Source organism: Gopherus flavomarginatus, chromosome 3 (assembly GCF_025201925.1).
Source record: "Gopherus flavomarginatus isolate rGopFla2 chromosome 3, rGopFla2.mat.asm, whole genome shotgun sequence".
NCBI classification, from domain to species: domain Eukaryota; kingdom Metazoa; phylum Chordata; order Testudines; family Testudinidae; genus Gopherus; species Gopherus flavomarginatus.
In genome coordinates this window covers 122251416-122270547 of record NC_066619.1, presented here as the reverse complement: position 1 = coordinate 122270547, position 19132 = coordinate 122251416, and the positions used below count along the sequence as shown (strand labels likewise).

The 19132-nt window shown below is 41.6% G+C and overlaps 1 protein-coding gene across 8 annotated transcripts in view; it reads right to left on the bottom strand.

The window, feature by feature from the left end:
• KIAA1958 (KIAA1958 ortholog) overlaps positions 1-19132 on the bottom strand; it is a 142213-nt gene that overhangs the window by 27641 nt on the left and 95440 nt on the right. For 5 of the 8 annotated variants that reach the window (XM_050943077.1, XM_050943076.1, XM_050943075.1 and 2 more), the window contains one exon: positions 12045-14111. The exons of the other annotated variants lie outside the window; for them this stretch is intronic. In XM_050943077.1, the coding sequence (XP_050799034.1) occupies positions 13066-14111 (1046 nt within the window). In that variant the 3' untranslated portion in view covers positions 12045-13065. Of the gene's footprint in view, positions 1-12044; positions 14112-19132 lie in introns of those variants that run through there. 8 annotated transcript variants of the gene reach the window in all.

Below are 19132 nucleotides of genomic sequence, written 5' to 3'. Positions count from 1 at the left end.
AGTGAGCAGAAAATTAAAACAAATGGAAAATATTTTTTAATTCCCATGTAAAACAAAACAGGACATTAAAAGGCTGGTCAAAGACCAAGATTATGTTTGCATTCTTTAGAAAAAAGACAAAGAGCTCTATTGTGTTTTCAAAACTCCCCCACCCCCTTTCTCTGTGCCATTAGATTATCTTCATCAACATTTTACTTACATTCTTCTTGGTAATCTAATCTCTTTCTCTTCTACCTTGCCATGACCTGGTAGATTGTGACAGCTCAAGAATGCTACATTGCATGAGTATTGTTCACCAAGACAAGAAATAATATAGATACAAAGATACTGATCTGGCAAAGCACTTATGCATGTGCTTAGCTTTACACATTTGAGTCGACTCAGTGAAGTCAGTATCTATTCACATGCTTAAAGTACATGCTTAGCAGCGTTGCTGGATCAGAGCATAAGGCACGTGCTTAAGTCCCACTGCTTATGATAAATTCCTTGTTGAATTGGGTCCTATCAAAAAGCCAAATTCTGCTCTAGTCTATAGCGGTGCAATGCCACTGAAGTTATCCCAGTGGTGTTGCATGATAGTAACTGAGAGCAGAATTAAGTCCCAAAATGGAAACATTATTTTCTCACATGATAAAGATCTGAATCTCAGTAGGACATTCCAGATTCAGTGTTAGTCTCTGGTGCTGTTTTTATTATCAAATGTAGGGATTCTCAGATTTCAGCAGTGTAGATGGTGGAGACTGAATATGTGACCTGAAATATCAAGAATACGAAAAAATGTCGGATTTATTTAATTTTTAAACCTATAGTAAAAGACAATATGGATTGTATTTCTAAAAGCCAAAATGACCCTTTGGTCTATGTATGAGATTCATCCTCATTTCAATGCAAGTTCTGTGCAGGGTCCTAGGGGACAAAGAGAATAGGTCCTTATCTTTGGAAGAGTAGGGCCCAAATAACACACGTGCCCAAGTGAGGACAGCCAGTTCCACACCTGAGCTCTCAAACTAGCATGTCAGAAACCCAAAACCTAAATTTGGGCATGTCAGTGTCCATTTGAAAACCAAAAAGGAGAGCTGGGAGCCAGGCTTGACAACTGTGTACTTTATATTTCAGCTGAGTGTACAAAGCACCCAGTGTGCATAAGTGGCAGTGGAAAAGGTGGCCTGTGGGACTGGAAGTTAAGTAATGAACTGAAAGGAAAAGTGTATGCTGCGTGAGTTTGTCCCCCGGTGTGTTTTACGTAGCTGGAAGAAAAGAAGAAACAGGCAGTGGAAAATAACATATTGAGGAGGATGGTGGGCAAGCAGAAAGTAAACAGGGTGTACATGGAAGAAATTGGGAGAAGATGAACTTGGGGCTCTCAATAGGGTGACCAGATAGCAAGTGTGAAAAATTGGGATGGGAGTTGGGGGTATTAGGTGCCTATGTAAGTAAAAGCCTCAGATATCAGGACTGTCCCTATAAAATTGGGACATCTGATCACCTTAGTTCTCAATGACAAATAGGCTGGACACCGCATGTCTGAGGTGGACTGGAGAAGAACTGGAGAAGAACAACCAGCAAAGAAAGCATGAGAAGAAGATGACAGCAAGACGGGATATGACAAAAAGACTCTGGTCAAGAGAAGTTTGAAGAGAAAAGGACTGGAACTCCAAGATCTATGAACACAAGCCGTCAACCAGAAGTGCCAAAGAGCTATGGACACCTCCATCCCTGTATAATGGCAAAAGGAGTTCAGAAGTGAAATGAAGTGAGTGTGTACAGCACCAAATTTATTTCTGTAGTAGCTTATGTCACTTGAAAGTTGTATGCCCCCTACCTAATGAAATCCCTCCTTTCTGTTCTTCAGAGAACAGTTGGAGTTTGGCTAAAATTTACACATTTAGGACCAAGTTCTGCCCTCACTTACACTGCATGCAACCCTCAAAGAGTTTAGTCAATCAAGCCTGTAAAACTCCTCTTCTACTACATGGAAGTTGTGAGTATGGATCAATGGGCAGGAAGCATATTCGTTTAGAAAACATTTTCTTTTCTTCCTTCATCTCGTGCTACGAAACTGGCAAGAATCACTATGGTATGATTTTATAATCTATTAAGATCTCATTTTTCAGCTAAAACATTCCCTAAAACAAGCCTGATTCTTCCTGAGCAAAGGAGGAGGAATAAGGCCCAAAAATATATTACATAGGTCACAGATATTCAGAAAACAATTTTGAAATAAAATTAATGAACAAATGAGTAAGATTTTTTTCTGTATATGCTCTAATACTTTCTGTAGCTATATCAATGTACAGTATATATACTATGTACAGAGATGTAGTATAAGTCACACACACCCATATATATGAGTTATGTTTAGGATCCAATCTTGCAAATACTTCATGCATAGAATTCCCATTTAAGTCAGGGCTTGGAAGATTTGGACCTATGACTGGCACACAGGAAAAAATTAACTCATAAGAAAATTGCTAGCACAATCATAACTCATTGGCTGCTCTGCCTCTTCTTTGCTATGAGCATATTTGTCTTCCTGAATGAAGTTATTCAAAATCATATAGAAGCCCAGTAGATATCCTTTTTGCCTTTTCTTCTAAATGTTGCTTTTATTTCTCAAGCCTTAAATCCTGGGAAATTATTTCTTTAACTGGTCTGTTCTCATGCCTTAGGTGAGAAGTAAAAACATTAAAACATTAAATACTTTTAACCACAGACGGGGAATCCAATCAGCAGCAATGCAGAGCAAACCGGGGATTACCCCAGAGTGAAAGTTGCATAGTCGTTTCACAGTCTAATTTGACCAGTAAAATTCTAGAAGCCATATGCATTACAGTATCCTGTAAGCAAACACTAAGACAAGGAAAACTAGTACAACCCGTTAACATATTAAATAAAAACATCTAGACCCCTTCTATCTCCTTTGCAAAGCTGTCTGTTGTAACACAAGGCTGGATGGCTGCCGTGAGAGTAGGACACACAATAAAATCTGAAATCATTGCAGAATTGTTACTGGGTTGCAGGTTCTGTTTCGGGTTGCGCAGTGCAAAGTTAGCCCCAATTTCAAACAAACTTGGGGCTGGTCTACACGGGGGGGGGTATCGATCTAAGATACACAACTTCAGCTACGTGAATAGCGTAGCTGAAGTCGAAGTATCTTAGATCGATTTACCTCGGGTCCTCACGGCACAGGATCGACGTCCGCGGCTCCCCATGTCGACTCCGCTACCGCCGCTCGCTCCGGTGGAGTTTCGGAGTCGACGGGAGCACGTTCAGGGATCGATAGATCACATCTAGATGAGACGCGATCTATCGAACCCCCAAAAAACTGGATGTACCCTTGGGCTGATTTGTGGTTTCCTGTTGAAACTGAGTGAAAGTTTTGATGTGAAATTGGGGGGGAAAATCAGTTGTTTTGATTTAGTTTCACTTTGGGTTTTCTCAAGACTGATATTCAAAGCATAACTCAAGAGGAAAAAAAGGATGTCAATGGTTGTGGGTCAAAGTGCAATCCTGGTTAAGTGTATGTGGTTATGTTGTCCTCTACATGTTGGCCCACGGAAGGTAAAGAGCACTTCTGCCACCAGCAACTTCAGCTCAGGTGGTAATGGCATATCATTTGGAATCAAAGCTCCTGAGCTCTATTCCTGCTAACAAAGACGAAAGGAGGTTGTGGAATCTTCATCACAGGACATTTTTAAGAACTAGTTAGTCAAACACCTGTCAGAAATGGGCTACTTATTACATAGTCCTGCCTTGAATGCAGGGGACTGGACTAGATTCCTTATCTCTGATCTGGAGGGACCACTTACAGGAAGAAGAGGATAGCTTAGTCTCCACAGCCCATTCAACACTCGGCCTTTACTGAGACTACCACCAAGTATTCTGGCTGCTGTAAATAACAGTGATGTTTTTAGTGATATGGACACATTAATCAATCATCTCCATTAGGCATTACATCGAGACCACCAAGTCATCTCACTATGGTAACTAGCCAAATCACTATGAGACAGAATGAACTCTAGTCACTGTCAGCGTGGTTTAAACTCGTGACTTACAAGGGAAAGGCTCCCTTTCTGATGACCCAGCACCCTTCAAATTTTCTAGTCTCCTGTGAAGAATGTCTATTAGTTAAAATAGCACTAAATATAACTTTTTTGACCACTTACGTTACAGAGGATATAAACTCACCTCTAGAATTCATTAGGGTTTTAGCTGTTGTGGGGTTTGGTTTTTTTTGCACTGTCTCTGATGTAGCTGCATAAGCAGAGCACAAAACTTTTTTTTAAAGTCTAGGCCCTATAAAAGCCATGGTTATTGCCTGAGGTGTTTAAAATTTCTTAATGAAAGAGAGGTGGATTTCAATAAAAATACCCAAATCCAATAAATACTCTGGGTTGGATTCTCCACTGGGTTAAGCTGGCCTAACTCCATGAAAGTCAATGAAGCCACACACCAATTTACACAAGTTGAGATGACTGCCCTGGGGATGTGCAGGACATTTTCCACAAGATTATAGTCATTATAAAGCAGGTCAAATTCCAGGCTTGGGAAGTGTCAGACTGTCTTTTTATAACAAATAGACTATTAAAAAATAGCAAGGATAGTATCTCTGAAACTGAATTAAAAGGTCTATTTTCTTTCAGCATCAAATAATCAGAATTTTTGTGCCAAATAAAAACCTGCGTTTTGTTAATTTTTCATCTCAGTTGGCAACTCAATTACTTACATGAGATTTATAGACAGTAGAAAATAACAATGGGATAAAAACACATAACCCATTAATGCAATGGATAATGCAATAAACTGAGGTTTTCAAAGATGTGTAACAGCTTTAGGCACCAAAATCCCATTGAATTTTATTGAGACTGAGCATCTAACTCCCTTAGGCTACTGAAAATCCCAACTATAATGGATGTAGTGTCCATTCATTACTGTAGATCCAAATTAAACTGCAGAACAGATGACTGTTAAAGATACTTCACACTGCTCTGTAATGAACTAACCTGCTAATCCCTTTTCCAGTGCAGGTCCATTATCGACACAAAGAGAACTCATTTAGCTGCAAATACATCATTTGCACAATCAAACTAATAGAATTTTGTATCTATTACCTCCTCATATTAATCGATTCAGTGAGAATACAGAAGATGGGAAAAGAAATTCCTCACACCAACAGGGAAACTATATTGTATGAAAAATATTACTTCCACGTTACAAGCCAATTTTGTACTAAACTGACGTTTCCTCACCAGGAGGAACTAGGACTCCTCATATCACTGTCGGTTTGACCATTTCCCCAACGTGAGGGCTTATTATCAAGAATAACGAACTAGCTATCTCCTTCCTGACACTGCAAGCCACGAATAGCTACCTGTATTTACCCTGGCAATTGTCTTTAAATCTCCCAGGATTACACCCCCACTGGTGCAGCTGTGCTGGTGCCTGGAATGATCGGAGCACAGGTGTGATGCCTTTACCAATGCTTCCCATAACCCTGTTCTGATCCCATCGAGACGACAGGGTGATCAAAGTACTGGCATGGCGGCTAGTCTATGCTAGCACTCTTATCGTTTCTATCATGAGGGCACTGCGCTGGTGATACTGCACTGCTGAGAAATGTCACAAAAAGTAGGGTAAAGAAAGCTGCACTTCGCATCAGAATGACCGGCTGTGTTCTGACACTCTTATCCTGTACGATCAGGAGAAAAGCTACTGCTTATACACAGACACATGATACACTAGAACTAAGGCTCTGTTGCTGAGTTTATAATGGCTGCCATATTGACCTCTGCAGTCACTTTACTATCACAGACTGATTTTCCACTAGGTTCCACTGGGGTAACTATCAGCTACGGTGGAGGTACACCGCCATAAAACTGCTGGACAAGTTTGGAGAAGCCAGCGCCCAGTGTCTATGGTAACACTGTTTCAAAACATTTGGGATTCCTAGAACAAGGAGGAGCTATATCGTAGCCTTGTGTTTCTACTTTGCAGCCTCCTACCTACATGGTAGCAGAACCTACAGTGGTTTGATTGTCTTGGAGGGCTTCCCTGGTGCCTACTCTGATGGGAGTATTTCAACTAAAGGTTTTTAATCAAAAGGGTTCAGAATCAGAACTTTAAAAAATAGTTCTAAGGTACAGTTTGAGCTTACTGTCCATGAATAAATCCATGTTTTGGGATTTTTTTCTCTATGTACTATTCCCTCTTAATGGGAGAATAGATTCCAGTATATACATGAAAACACAAGAAGAAAATTCATTGTCCCTGGGTGGGTTAGGATACCAATCTAGCCTGAGACAGAACAGAATGGCCTTTCTATGTGACAACAGAAGTAGAATCTCATGTAACAAAATGCATATCTGTTTCCTGTCATGTTTAACTGTGTACCGTACATCTTAAACCTGGTCCATATGAGCACAAAGGTAAAAAATGGTTTAATTTAACTTAGGACAGATTATACCATATATCTGTGTTAATTGGCATGATTTCACCGCTCCCTTAGCCCCTTTATGAACGCAAGGAGCTATGGGACAAGACACAGTTCTATTTCCTTATACCTGGCACCATTTATAGGGTGAAATTAACCCCCTGTGCCAAGTACGCTAGATCCCATTTGAATCCTATTTCGAGGACTTTTGTTAGACTTGAATGGTGCATAGACCTTGTGCAATGGTGAATTTCACCTATGCTCACCTGCATGGCAGGGTGGGAAAGATCTCCTGCAACGTGTTAAATGATTTCAAGGTCTGAGATAAACCATTGAGGTGCATCTCTCTGCTTGTGTGGTCATTCAAATAGACACACTGGTGTTCCTTTCAATGATCGCATACTCCAAGATCTAAGCCTGCAGTTACCAGAATGCTGGGGCCCGGTGCTCCAGGGACTACAGATGTGTCTGTTAGTAGAGGTAGGCACACTCAGTGGGAAAGATTCTGTCCCCTGCTCCAGTGTGCAGGTGCCATGAATCTGCCACAATAGGCAGAGGAAAGATTCTCCTGGTGCAGGGAAAGTGAGCTGTTCTTTCACACTCATTGGTATAGGGGACATGTCAGGATCAGGATAGGAGGGGGTGGGTTGAGGATGGCAGGGGTCAGGACCTCATCACAAACTTCTACAAATTGTCTTGTGGGAGGGGAAGAGAGAAAGGAAGAACCATACATAACAGATGCTAGTCATGTCATTTAATGTTCAGATACTACGGCAATGAGGGCCATATAAGAATCTGAACAGAATATGGCTAGGACATGGTGCTATGGGGATTTTAACTTACATTAGGGCCATTTTGGCCCCTTGTCCAGCCCAGAATCCAGGCAGTGTGAAAGCACAAAGCCACCCCCTACTAGGCAATGCTGTTTTGTGCAGCACATCAGCTATACCCGCAGAGTAATACAATGTGGTTTTTCTTCTAATCAAACACTTGAGCAAAGTGTGTGCTACTTTAAACCTGTAAAACACCTCATAGGCAAAAACAAAGCTGTAAGTACATTGTAGATTAAATACCAATGGTCTGTAGCTTCTGAGAAATGCACATTAATAGGAAATAGTTCCACAATGTTGGTATCCTTCAAGAAACAGACGTGTGTGACAAGTACAGCTGTTCTGCAAGGTTATATTGTCCAACATGACATCGCTTGTACACTTATCGTAGAATTATTACACTAAATAACTGAAGAGGGTTTTTACATGCACATTGCAGTGTAACGACAGTTAACCTGTAGGCTTTTTATGCTAACTGCATGTATTTAAAATCATAGCTATGTGGAAGCTTGTGTAACCAGGTAAGATTCACATACTTGAACTAGTTGTGCAAACCTTTTCAGAAACAAATACTAGACTTATAGTTCACAAAACTCCAGGGTTCACCCATCTCAAGTATGGAGTATCACATAGTGAAACAAGCGTGTTGTGCAAATACACAATAACACCAGAGATACACACCAGTGATTATTAAAACAAGGCATAAGCATTCAGTTCTAGTATCCAGATGCACACATATCTGAATATCCAATCATTCAAATAGACTCATATGCATTTATTTGAACGGTCACTTTCAGATGAACTCACCTGTGTCTATTTTAATGGGTGATCACATCACACTTCCAAGTTTGTTTCTTGGCTTTTTAAACAGACTGTTTTCCTTACATTTACTACACTTGTTAGTGTTATGCTTTTTAATGTGAGATGTTTTGCAAGAAGTGACAATGTGGTAATGTAGTAACCTCAGCAAAGTCTACTTTGCACAACAAAAACAGTGGGTTGGAAATCTCTCTCCTGCACAGGGTTTGAGTAGATGTAATAAGACTTGAAAAAAAATTAGAGGGACAAATTTTGCACTCGGTTATGCCCAAGTTACCCCACTCAAGCCAGTGGGTTTGCTCAGGTGTAAATGAGGGCCGTCACATTGATGCAAACCATCCTAAACACTTTTAAACTGTGCTACTTTTCTTAACTTGGTTTAAAATGCACAGAGCCCATGCCAGTGTTTTCATTAGGACAGAAGTCAGCCAATAGCATAGACAAAAACTCTCAGTGCATTTCTACAAGTTACCCAACTCCATCATTTCACATGGCACAGATCATTGGCTATGAGTAATATCTTATTTCACGACTAGTCCCTTTGGTTTCAGTGGGACCAATCAAGGAGTATGGGTGACAGAATCTGGCCCTTGGTTTCTGTAGAAATAAAGGGTTAAGAGGCTTGTGGCAACTTTTAGAACTATGTCCTGGCTGCACTGTCGTGGCTTTACTAACAGGAAAGCTTCATGCTGCAGAGACAACAACATTCCCACTTACAGCTATTTCAACAAGTAAATATCGCACAGGAAGAGTCATTACACTCATTTTCTCAAAGTTAAAAAAGAGATCAGTACTTGAAATTCACTTCTCAAAGCTCTGTTTTGACAGGTTACATTAAAATGTACAATGGGCATATTATTAAAGAAGTATATAACACCTCCTTTATGAGCCAGATTCTGATACCATTGCTCAGACTGAATAGTACCTTCCTCCAACTGCCCTTTGATATCAATGGGTCTACTGTTGGAATATGGTGCTACTCAGTAGGGTTGCCACCTGGCTTGGCCAGTTTTTCTGCTGCCTTGCTGGTTCCTGGTCAGCGGATGTGGCATGCCAGGTTTTATTTGCTGCCGGCCATGTGCATTGCAGCTGGGGGACAACAACACGCTGAAGTCCAGCCAATGCCCTGGTCTTGCTGTGTGTGTGTGTGACATGCCAGGGGCTCCTGGGGTGGGATGGGTGTGGGGGCAAGCTGCTGGGAAGAGAGGGTCTCGCTGGCAGTGGGGGCATAGCCAGTGGCAACCCTCCTATACAGATATCAGATTCTGGCCCTATGTGTTCAAAGCTACCTCAACAAAGAGTCTAACTAGGGAGCTCTGTACTGCACTGACCATCCCTAGCAAAGCTCTCAGCATTCTGCCACTGGCATGGCAAGCTCAGTATTGTAACCCTGAGTTACTCATTAGGGTTGTCATAACGTACAAAAGAAAAGGCTAAAACATGTATTTAAAAATAAAATAAATGCAATAAACACGTCCCTCCTTCTCAATCTCCAAAATACACACTGATTCCTAAGCATGGGAACTAGCAGAGCTGCTGTCTTTCATGCAGATTAACACCCTGCCTATGACGTGATCCCAAAGTCACACTTGTAAATGCCCAACAGACAAACGTTGTGGGAATGGGAGCTGGCAGGAAGGGTATGGGAAATATGCATTGAGAAGCAAAAAGCAATGGAACTGCTTTTGCCCCCCAAGTGCATTCAGCAATCTTAGTGCCTTTTCTTCCTTAATGATCTACTCTGATTATACTTTCCTCCAGCCAAACAGAGTAAAAGGCTCTGGTAAGTCTAAGTGGATGACTACATTGAAGCTTGGAGGTATAATTCCCAGCATGGATAGACAGACATGCGCTAGCTCTGCAGATGCTAGCATGCTAAACACAGCTGGTGGCGGCAGCAATATGAGCAGCAGCTCCAGCAACCCACCCGAGTACAATTTCACCTGACCCTTTGGGGACGTACTTGGTTGGCTAGAGCAAGCCGCTGCTCATTCTACTGCAGCTGCTGTGTAGAAACATACCCTAAAACACAACACTCACGTGCACAAAGCAACATTTCAAGTGTTTGGCGGAGAAAAGTGTTTCTTTTTAGGCTGCATGGGGCCAATCAGGGAGACAAAGCTTGATCAGAAAATATGACAAGGGAGAAATCACACCACAAACCAATTCACCTGAGCTAACAATTCCAGGTCCTACCTACATGGGTTCCCACGAGAGGGATGCATTACTATCTCTCATGGTGGTGTTGCCACTAGGTTCAATGGGTCCCCTGTGTCTCCTGCTCAGCCACGGGAGGAGCTGGATACCCTAACGACACTGCAGTTCTGTTCTGTGGGAGCAGAGAGGCCAAGAAGGGGGATTCTACAGCACCTTGCACATCACAGAGACAATTGCCACCACAAGTCTCTCCAAGGAGGCATGTTAGGACAGGGCATGTGGGTGAGTCACAGGAGTGGCATTTGGATACCCAAACTGTGTGAGGCATTGGCACATTTATTTGCAGGCACCATCTAGAAGTCCTGGAAGGCGCGTCACTATGACTACTGTGCCTTATTTTTCCTCCTCCTTCACTAAGGTTATGTCTACACTGCAATTGGAGGTCTGACTGCAGCTCAGGTTGCATATCCAAGCTAGCTCAGCACAGGCTGCACAAGCACATCAGTGGGCCTGGGTGCATACTCATGCTGCTAGCCAATGCCGCTCCACCTGCACTGCTATTTTTAGGTGTGCAAGCTAGGTTCAGCTAGAATGGGTATGCCAATCTGTTCTCCAATCACACCTCCAACTGCAGTGTAGACACACCCTAAAGGGCCAAGTATCCTGATCCACTGAACTCAGTGGCACACCTGATGCTAATATCCATGGGCGCAAGTTTTGGCCTCAAATGCAATGCTCATAATCAAGACCAATGCCTCCTGTAAAGCCAGTAAGAACTTGCAGTATGAACTATCAGCTACCCTCACCTGACTCCAGCCAAACCAACGTCTACCCCAAAGTCCTCAACAGTGGGAAAGAAAGGGTACGGTATCTGTTAGTAACTCAGGAGCCGGAAAGATGGGTGGAGTAGTAGCTCTTGGTGATTTTACCCTCTTGTGCAAAACTCTGGCTTAGCAAGCACACAAGAAATCAAAGCCTGCAGTGACACAGGTGCACTGATATGTAGGTATCACTGGGAGTTCAAAAGCAGACTGTGCCCCACGCCAGTTGCTTTGCAGCTATGTGTTACAAGCTGCTAAGGTGTAGAGAGAGATTCATTGGGGTGAAATTCATGCTTATGCAGAGGGCCATCACAAGGCCGATGTGCTACTAATGTTCCACCAAAGACTTCAAAATAAGGCTGAAGTGATGCATAGAACCTTGCATCAATCCTCTGCATAGGAGAAAATTTCATCCTCGCATCAGTTAAAGTATATTCAAACACAGTGTTGAGTTGGTCCATTTCTACTTCTTTTTGCTACTCTTATTCTCATCTTCCCTTTATTCTCCACTGGTTTAAATGTCACTCACTACAGAGTTGCAGATCTAAAGAACGTCAATAAAGAAACAGACAGCTTGCTCACCTATAGCCTGATCGAGCACCCATTGAAGTCAATGGATGGACTCCCATTAACTTCAATGGCCATCAGATCAAGTCGCTAGTGGTTTTGTCTAAAATCTCATCTTTGCAGTGCTAGAGTACCTTAGCAAAGCATTTTCATATGTAATGCAGCATAAACTCAGTTCAATTACCACCAGAATGATCATACTTAACTATAAAGGTTAGGGATTATAATGTAATGTTTCCAACTGAAATGTTTAATTTGTTAGTGTCTTCCCTGTGCTTAATGAACAATTATACTGCAAAGTAAATCAGCTGGAAAGATAACAGTCATTATTTTTTCTTTAAGAGCCAAATTCTGCTTTCATAGTCACACATATTGTCTTCAATGGGAATTGGAGCTGAATTTAGCTCACTGTGTTTTCTAGTATTTTAAGAATTTAGTCCCCCAGCACAGTATTAAATATAAAAATGATTTAAATTGCCCATTATGCTTCCTATGGATTTTGAATGACAATTGAAGACACAGTTGATTTATCTGTAGTCTATTTTTATAGCTTGGGAAAAGATTTCTGATTTTTCAGCACTGTTGCATTCTCGGGAACATTGAAAGAGTAGCTGAAATTCTAATTTAGTAGAAGCTCACGTTGCATTTCCATGGATGACATAAAACAAAATACTAATGACCAATGCTTAGTTTGAAACAGTAAAGATTATTTGTATAACAGTCTTTTTGCCATTACACCTTTGCATATTGTTCAAAACAATATTTCATAGTCTAAAGACCAGTGACATTTTTGATCACAGAAAATCAACAACAAAAAATAGTTTAAAATAGTCTTCAGTGGACTTTGTTTAGGAATATTATCTCTTTTTCCAGCTGGCATAAATGCTCCTCAGGAACCATAACAATAAGAAAACAAAAACGGCTCTAAATGATTTCACAAGCTTACACTGATACCTCTCTTATTTCCTGGTCTGGCTGAACAAGAACAAGCTTTCGGGTAGCCAGAGATAAGTTGGTCTCCCTCTACCTTGGAGATCATGTTGTTAAAATAAGAAGCTTTACAAAATGATTTAAACAGATTTGAGGTGTAAGCCTCCATGGAGATTTACACTCATTGTTTGCATGCATGTTAAAAACTGTATTTCCAGTCACTCTTGTGCTGCCTGAGAACCATTTTGCCTTTGTAAAATCTGCAATTATATTATAACCCATAAGTAGCTTTCATTTTTGTATTAAACACTATAAATACTATGTTAGTAATACTAAACTATTTCTATCGACTTATTTGTAAAAAGAAAAATATATTATATATTTATATTTCTTATAAAGTGAATTAACACTGGGAAGGTGTGAGGAAGTAGTGTACAATCACAGCTGATGTGTATTATTGGGCATAAATTCAGAGCTTAACAAAAAAAACTGTTCAATTGAAATCCACCTTTCAGGCCGTGTCGGAGGAAGAGTCATAAGAAGCCGACACTATGAAGTTGCCAGAACTGGAGTGGCTTGCCATAGACTGGGCAGCTTGTTGACTTAAATTGTTACAGATTAGCACCAGCTGGTTACTCTGTGCTTCGGACAGGGTGCTGCAGCTCTGGTAGACGCTGAAGTTGGTCTTTCTGCCAGGGATGTTGCCCTTCTCACACATCGTCTTTACCATCTTAGCAAGCTTGTTTTTCCCCAGGGCTTGACAGTTGTACCAATGAAGTGCAGCCAGGTTGACAACTGGCTTGATGGACAAGTAGAAAGGAGCGTCTTCGTATCGCATTGCAGGGGGCCGTCTTTGAGCATACTCCTTGTAGTCTTGCACCGGGCAGGTCTGTGGAGCATGCTGGGTGGCATAGACTCTGGAATCAGTCCCTCCTCTCTTGGTTTTGGCATTCAAATCCCCAGTCTCTTGCCCCATCCACTCCAAGTATTCCAAGCCTGTTTCTGTCACCCGGAGCCTGATATCCCCCCATTTGAGGGTGGACCCATGAAAACCTGTGCAGTGTCCAAATGCCTTAGTATTATTTAGCCAGACAAGGTTCAGCAGCCCCTCGGGATTATATCGACTCAACAAGCCTCTTTTGCGTAGGATAAGCTCATCAGCAAAGGTCAGCTTCATGGATTTGTGTGGCTTGTTTCCTTTACCTTTACACCTCAGCTCTATCTGCTTTTGTTTCAAAGCTTCTTGAGATCTCTTGAATTCTTTATCCCTTGTAATACTGTATCCATACCTATGTTCTTTGAGATAACGCTCCAGCCCGCACTGATAGTTGGCCAAGCTGTTTGGCTCATATTCTGAGCCATCCTTCTGTCTGGCATCCACAAAGAAGGAAGCTAGGTATGCATCGAGCTCTTTGCAAGGGATGACATAGATTTCCCGGGTTTCTGAGGGATATTTGGAGATGAGGAACTCTCTGAAGTTACGGAGAGCTGTCTGAGTGCTGCGAATGGTTTTCTCATTCTGCTCCCTGCTTAGTTCTGCTGCTCTCTCATCCTGGTCTGACAGAGGAAAAAGAATAGACAAGTGAACAATGAGTTTGTGTGACATGTTTTCCCCCAAAATAATTTCCTTAAGAAAGGAAAAAAAATCAATTTCACAAAGATCATTGGAAAACATTATTACATACCTGTCTCATGTTTGAAAAGCCAACTTCAGTTTCACAAATGATGTTACTAGAGTATCGCAAAAAAACAATCAAAATGAGCTCCTCCTGTCACTGGCGCACACTTGGGCGCATGGAGATTTGTGGAAAAGTCTGGGACTAGAGGCAAGTCTGCATTTTCGAACAAATGTGAGATAGAAAAACTTGTAGATTGATTCCACTGCTGTGCGCAGGGGCCCAATTCGAGTAGCTAAACCCATTCTGAATTGCTTCATTTGTGAAACCAGAGGTTGTACTGGTTCCAATTAAAAAACAAAACAAAACTAAATCATCATATTTATTCCATTAAAAAGTATCTTTAATGAGATGCATTTTCAAGTACTAAATAAATATAGACAGAAACGTACAGAACAGTATTATAGCACAACACACCCAAACACAAAGGGTTTGCAAAAAGACATACAACAGTGCAATGCATAGTTTACAAGCAGGGCCGGCCCTAGACCAAATGGCACCGCAGGCGAGGACCATCTTCTGTGCCTCCTCCTCCCCCTCTCCGATTTGTTAAACTTTTGAATACCTTATTTTTTATTGCATTTGTATCCCATTTTGTGACTTTGATGCACAATTTGCATGCATGATTTATCCCGGTCATATAAGATGATAAATTTGCACATTAGGATCTGTAAATCTGTATTTATTCATGCACAGTACCCTGAGCTCAGCACCCCAGGCAGTTGCCTGGGTCACCTGCCCCTAAACCCGCCCCTGTTTACAAGTATACAGATATGAAAGATATAGAATATTTCGTCTTTAGGGGACATAGAAGAAAAACATCAGTAGCTACCAAGACAGCACTCCACAAATTCACTTAGACTTAAGATCACCTACACAATCAGGTTTCTTCTTGAGAGCGGAACCATTTCTCCTTGAGGAACTGACCTTTCTTTCATGCTGGAAACCTTGGCGGAAGATCAAAATCTGGAAACAATTTTATGCTGGTCTACAAGGATATTTTTATAGGCCTTTGTGATCAGTGTCAAATCAAACCACAGTTGTTAATCAGAGTTCAAGCCAGCACTAAAGATAACTTTTGTTGAGCTACTAATTTTCTTGGTGATCATGGCATGAAAAGCATAAAAAGGAAAATGGTCCTTACATTTAAATTACATGTGATATTGAAAGACTATCTTCTTTACATGTGCAAATTACCCATCTATACGAGAATGTAATTTAGAAGCACAAAAGGTGGAATGGTCTCTTCAGGTATATGACAATGCTTAATGGTATTAGAAAATGATAAACAACAAACACAAAGAGGCAATATTTCAGTGACAAGCACAAAGAATTAGCTATGCTCTGTTGTAGTTAAAGAAACTTGGTTCTGACATTTTTCCAATTAACAAGCAGAAATGATTTAGGCTTTTTTTATATGTTATTAAAAAAAACAGTACATACAATTTCATTGTGTTTTGCCCTTTGCGGGTCACCTTTAAAAGTGTCCTTATTTGTAACTGCTGATAGGTCCTGGCATTTGCATTTCAGTGAGAACACAGTAACACCTAGCGACCAGCTGGATTTATTCAACTTACATATCACTTAGAAATGTTGTACAAGGCAATGTGCACTACTCACTCTTCCTGTTTAAATCAGGCCAAAATAACATCAGGCCAGTTAACTCACCCATGTTTGGTTGATGATGCTCACAAATTCACTTTCTTCTGCTAACCCTCAAACACTGGCATCATCCACATCTTAAAGCATTTTGGAGGATAAGTCGGATTTTTCAGTTGGTCTGAAGCTACATATCGTCTGGACCTCACTTCTGGGCACTAGAAGGAGCTGGAACTGGCCACTTTCCCCGATTAGATTAGAAGCGTCCGTTCTCTCATGAAAAACACTCTCAGCACCTCCAGCCCCACCTCGTTAGCCCTGTGAATGGTTCTCCCTCTCAGCCTTGCTTGCAGAAGGGAAAGAAGCACTGTATGGAGCCCACATGCCCTGACGGCACTGTGACATACCATAACAATGATATTCAGGGTTGCTCTCCAGTCACCCCAGATCCCCTGCTCATTGTAGTGAATTGCAGGAGGAAGAGGAGACAGGACCAAGGGCCGAACAACGTACTGGATGCCTGCCCTCTTTGATTGCTATTTATCACTTTCGTTTTCTTCCTGAAAAGTTGACAGGTATGTAATTTGGACGTCAGATATTTAAGTTTGACAAGGAGTCATATTTACATTTTTCCTTTGATCATTGTGACAAAGATGAAATGTTTCTAATATACCCATAATTCAAGAGAACTAGTGAGTCTCCAAGGACTCAACATGGATGCATCTTGAGATATCTATTCAACTCCAGTATTTCATCTATTGTTCAGATAAATATAGGAGTTATAGTGTCTATATTCACTTATCCAGACAAAGAAAAAAGCATAACACAGTCACCAGACTGTTTATCATCTGATGCATGTTTCCAAGAGTAATTAGGATCAAAACAGGAGTTCTGCAAAATTGCTGCTCCACATTTATTTTCCATTAATTACTTCCATATTGAAAATTGCTTAGTTTATAAGTAACTATGGTTTTTTTCCCTAATAACCAGCAAAACATGATGACTTTAGTATCTGAAAATCCAACTGTAGTCTATCTACTTGCAACTTCATCATCACCAACAGTAAGGACCTGGAATCAGAAATCAGCTGGCACTTCTGCTGCTGATGAATAAAAAGGAACTGTTTTTCAACAGCTGCATTATTTCTGCACTACTAGCATGAGTAAAACCTTATGGAGATGGGGGGCAGAGGGAGGTCAGGGAACTAAACAGACATGATTTGAAAGAGATACAAGTCTAAATCCTGCCCTTGCTGTCACCGTAAAGGGTTATGTTATCATATCCTTCCATTTCTGTGTATGTACAGTATAGCCTTATTAGGATACTAAAGCCTTGATTCAACAAAGCACATGAGTATCCCACTGACTCATGTGCTTCAGTGCTTTGCTGAATCAGGGCCTAAGAGCAGAATGATCCTGTCTCCCTGTGTAACTGAAACAGGTCATCTCTGCTGTCTAGGCGATGATGGACAGCATGTATAGAACCTCTGCATGGGACAAAACCAGCTTTTGCCTATGTCTGAAGATCATCTCCCTTGAACACCTCCTGTGAGACACTGAGTGTTCTCATTAACGCCGGGGGGAGCAGAGAGAGATCAGCTCCACATACGGGGTGCTCGGTATCTTGTAGGTTCAGGCCCTAATCCACTTGAGTGACTCTGCTTAATTCTGTCCTGGAATGAGAGCCTCACTCCTGCTCTGGCCCCTATACACTAGGAGAGTGCAGTTTAAAGGGGCCCTAAAAGCCCTGGTTCCAGCCGGGAGAAGATTCCCCCAGGACCAGCACTGGAGAACACAGATGAAAGAGTACTCGCTGAGGACCCCCATCAAAAGCTGCAGAGCAGGGGGTGTGCCAGGGTGCGTCTGGGAGCAGAAGGCTGTGTCAAGGACAGATGGGGCTCCAGAGATTTTCAGACAGGGCTGCCTAAATTATTCTAGGGGCCTCTCCAGCCCCCAGAGCAACCCAAGATTGAGAAGGTGCATTCCTCCAGAGTAGACAACTAGTTCTGGCAGCCCCATTTTATGGATTGAGAAACTGAGGTGCAGAGAGATTAAGTGACTTGCCCAAAGTCACGCAGAAGGGCCAGGAACAGAACCCATATCAGATCTCCTGGTCCCAATCTTGCTTCTTAACCACAACGCCAGGCATTCACTGGAACCCACCCATGGGACATTGATTCCCATGCAGGATAAGTGGAATTGTAAAGGTCTGGGACTTTAAACATCTCCTTTGAAGCACACGCCATCTGTCAAAAGAACCCTACTGAATCAGGTTTCTGCAGTGAACATGCGAATAAAAAGTAACACCTCTGTTTTGAAGACTAACCCCGTTGTTGATATAAAAGAACCCCCAGTATACCACAATGGAGACTAACCTATCAATGCCTGGGAAAAACCCTTTTATTCTGGTAGGGTACAGTGTTGAAATAAAGAGCTGATGCTGTTTAAAGCACAGAAGAAACATTTACTTCAGTACATCAACCACCATTTATAAGTCATCAGTATTTTGACTGGCAGCCCACATTTCCACCCCCACCCTCATACACACTTAAAATACTGTTTCTGTATACATAGCACATACAACGGCTTCCTGTTAAATATGCCATAAATCATCACTTGTTAAAGGATGGCTTGTCACAACACAGGAGAAACACACAGTCACTCATCTTTTCTGAGCTTGTGAAGATAAATTTCGTATCTGCAAGTAAGCTGTTATAAATCCTCTGTGCTTTAAAGATGTCTGGTAGTTACTATTAACTATTAACAAATCAGTGCCTTCACTATCTTCTGATTAATTATTTCCATGGTCTGGTGTGTCACTTTGCTTGGGAGGCAGGGATTTTTAACCATAATGGGGCAGGTGCTCCACTGGTGTAAATCAGCAGAGATTCATGGTAGCCAGCAGACCTACAGCAATTTACATCAGCTGAGAGTCTGGCGAAATGGGCCTGATTTGCCACTGTGTTACTCTGATTTTATCCCAATGTAACTGTGGTGAATCATGCCCATTACATTAAAACGCCGCACCTCCATTGGCGTAAGCCAGGGGTAAAGCCATGCAGAATCACGCTGTAGAGATATAATTCTGACAACCAATGTCCACCCAACAGAGATTTCAAACAGCAACCTGTATTCTACAAGAGTTGGAAGGGGGCAAATAATTCGGTTTCTATTCTCCCTGGCCTCATTAAAATCTTAACTCCTCCCATCTCACCTATAGGAAATGAGGAAGAAGGGAAGGTTTGAAAAAAAAGTTAATGTAACCACAAAAATGTACAGGCATTATCTAATAAGGATCTGACAC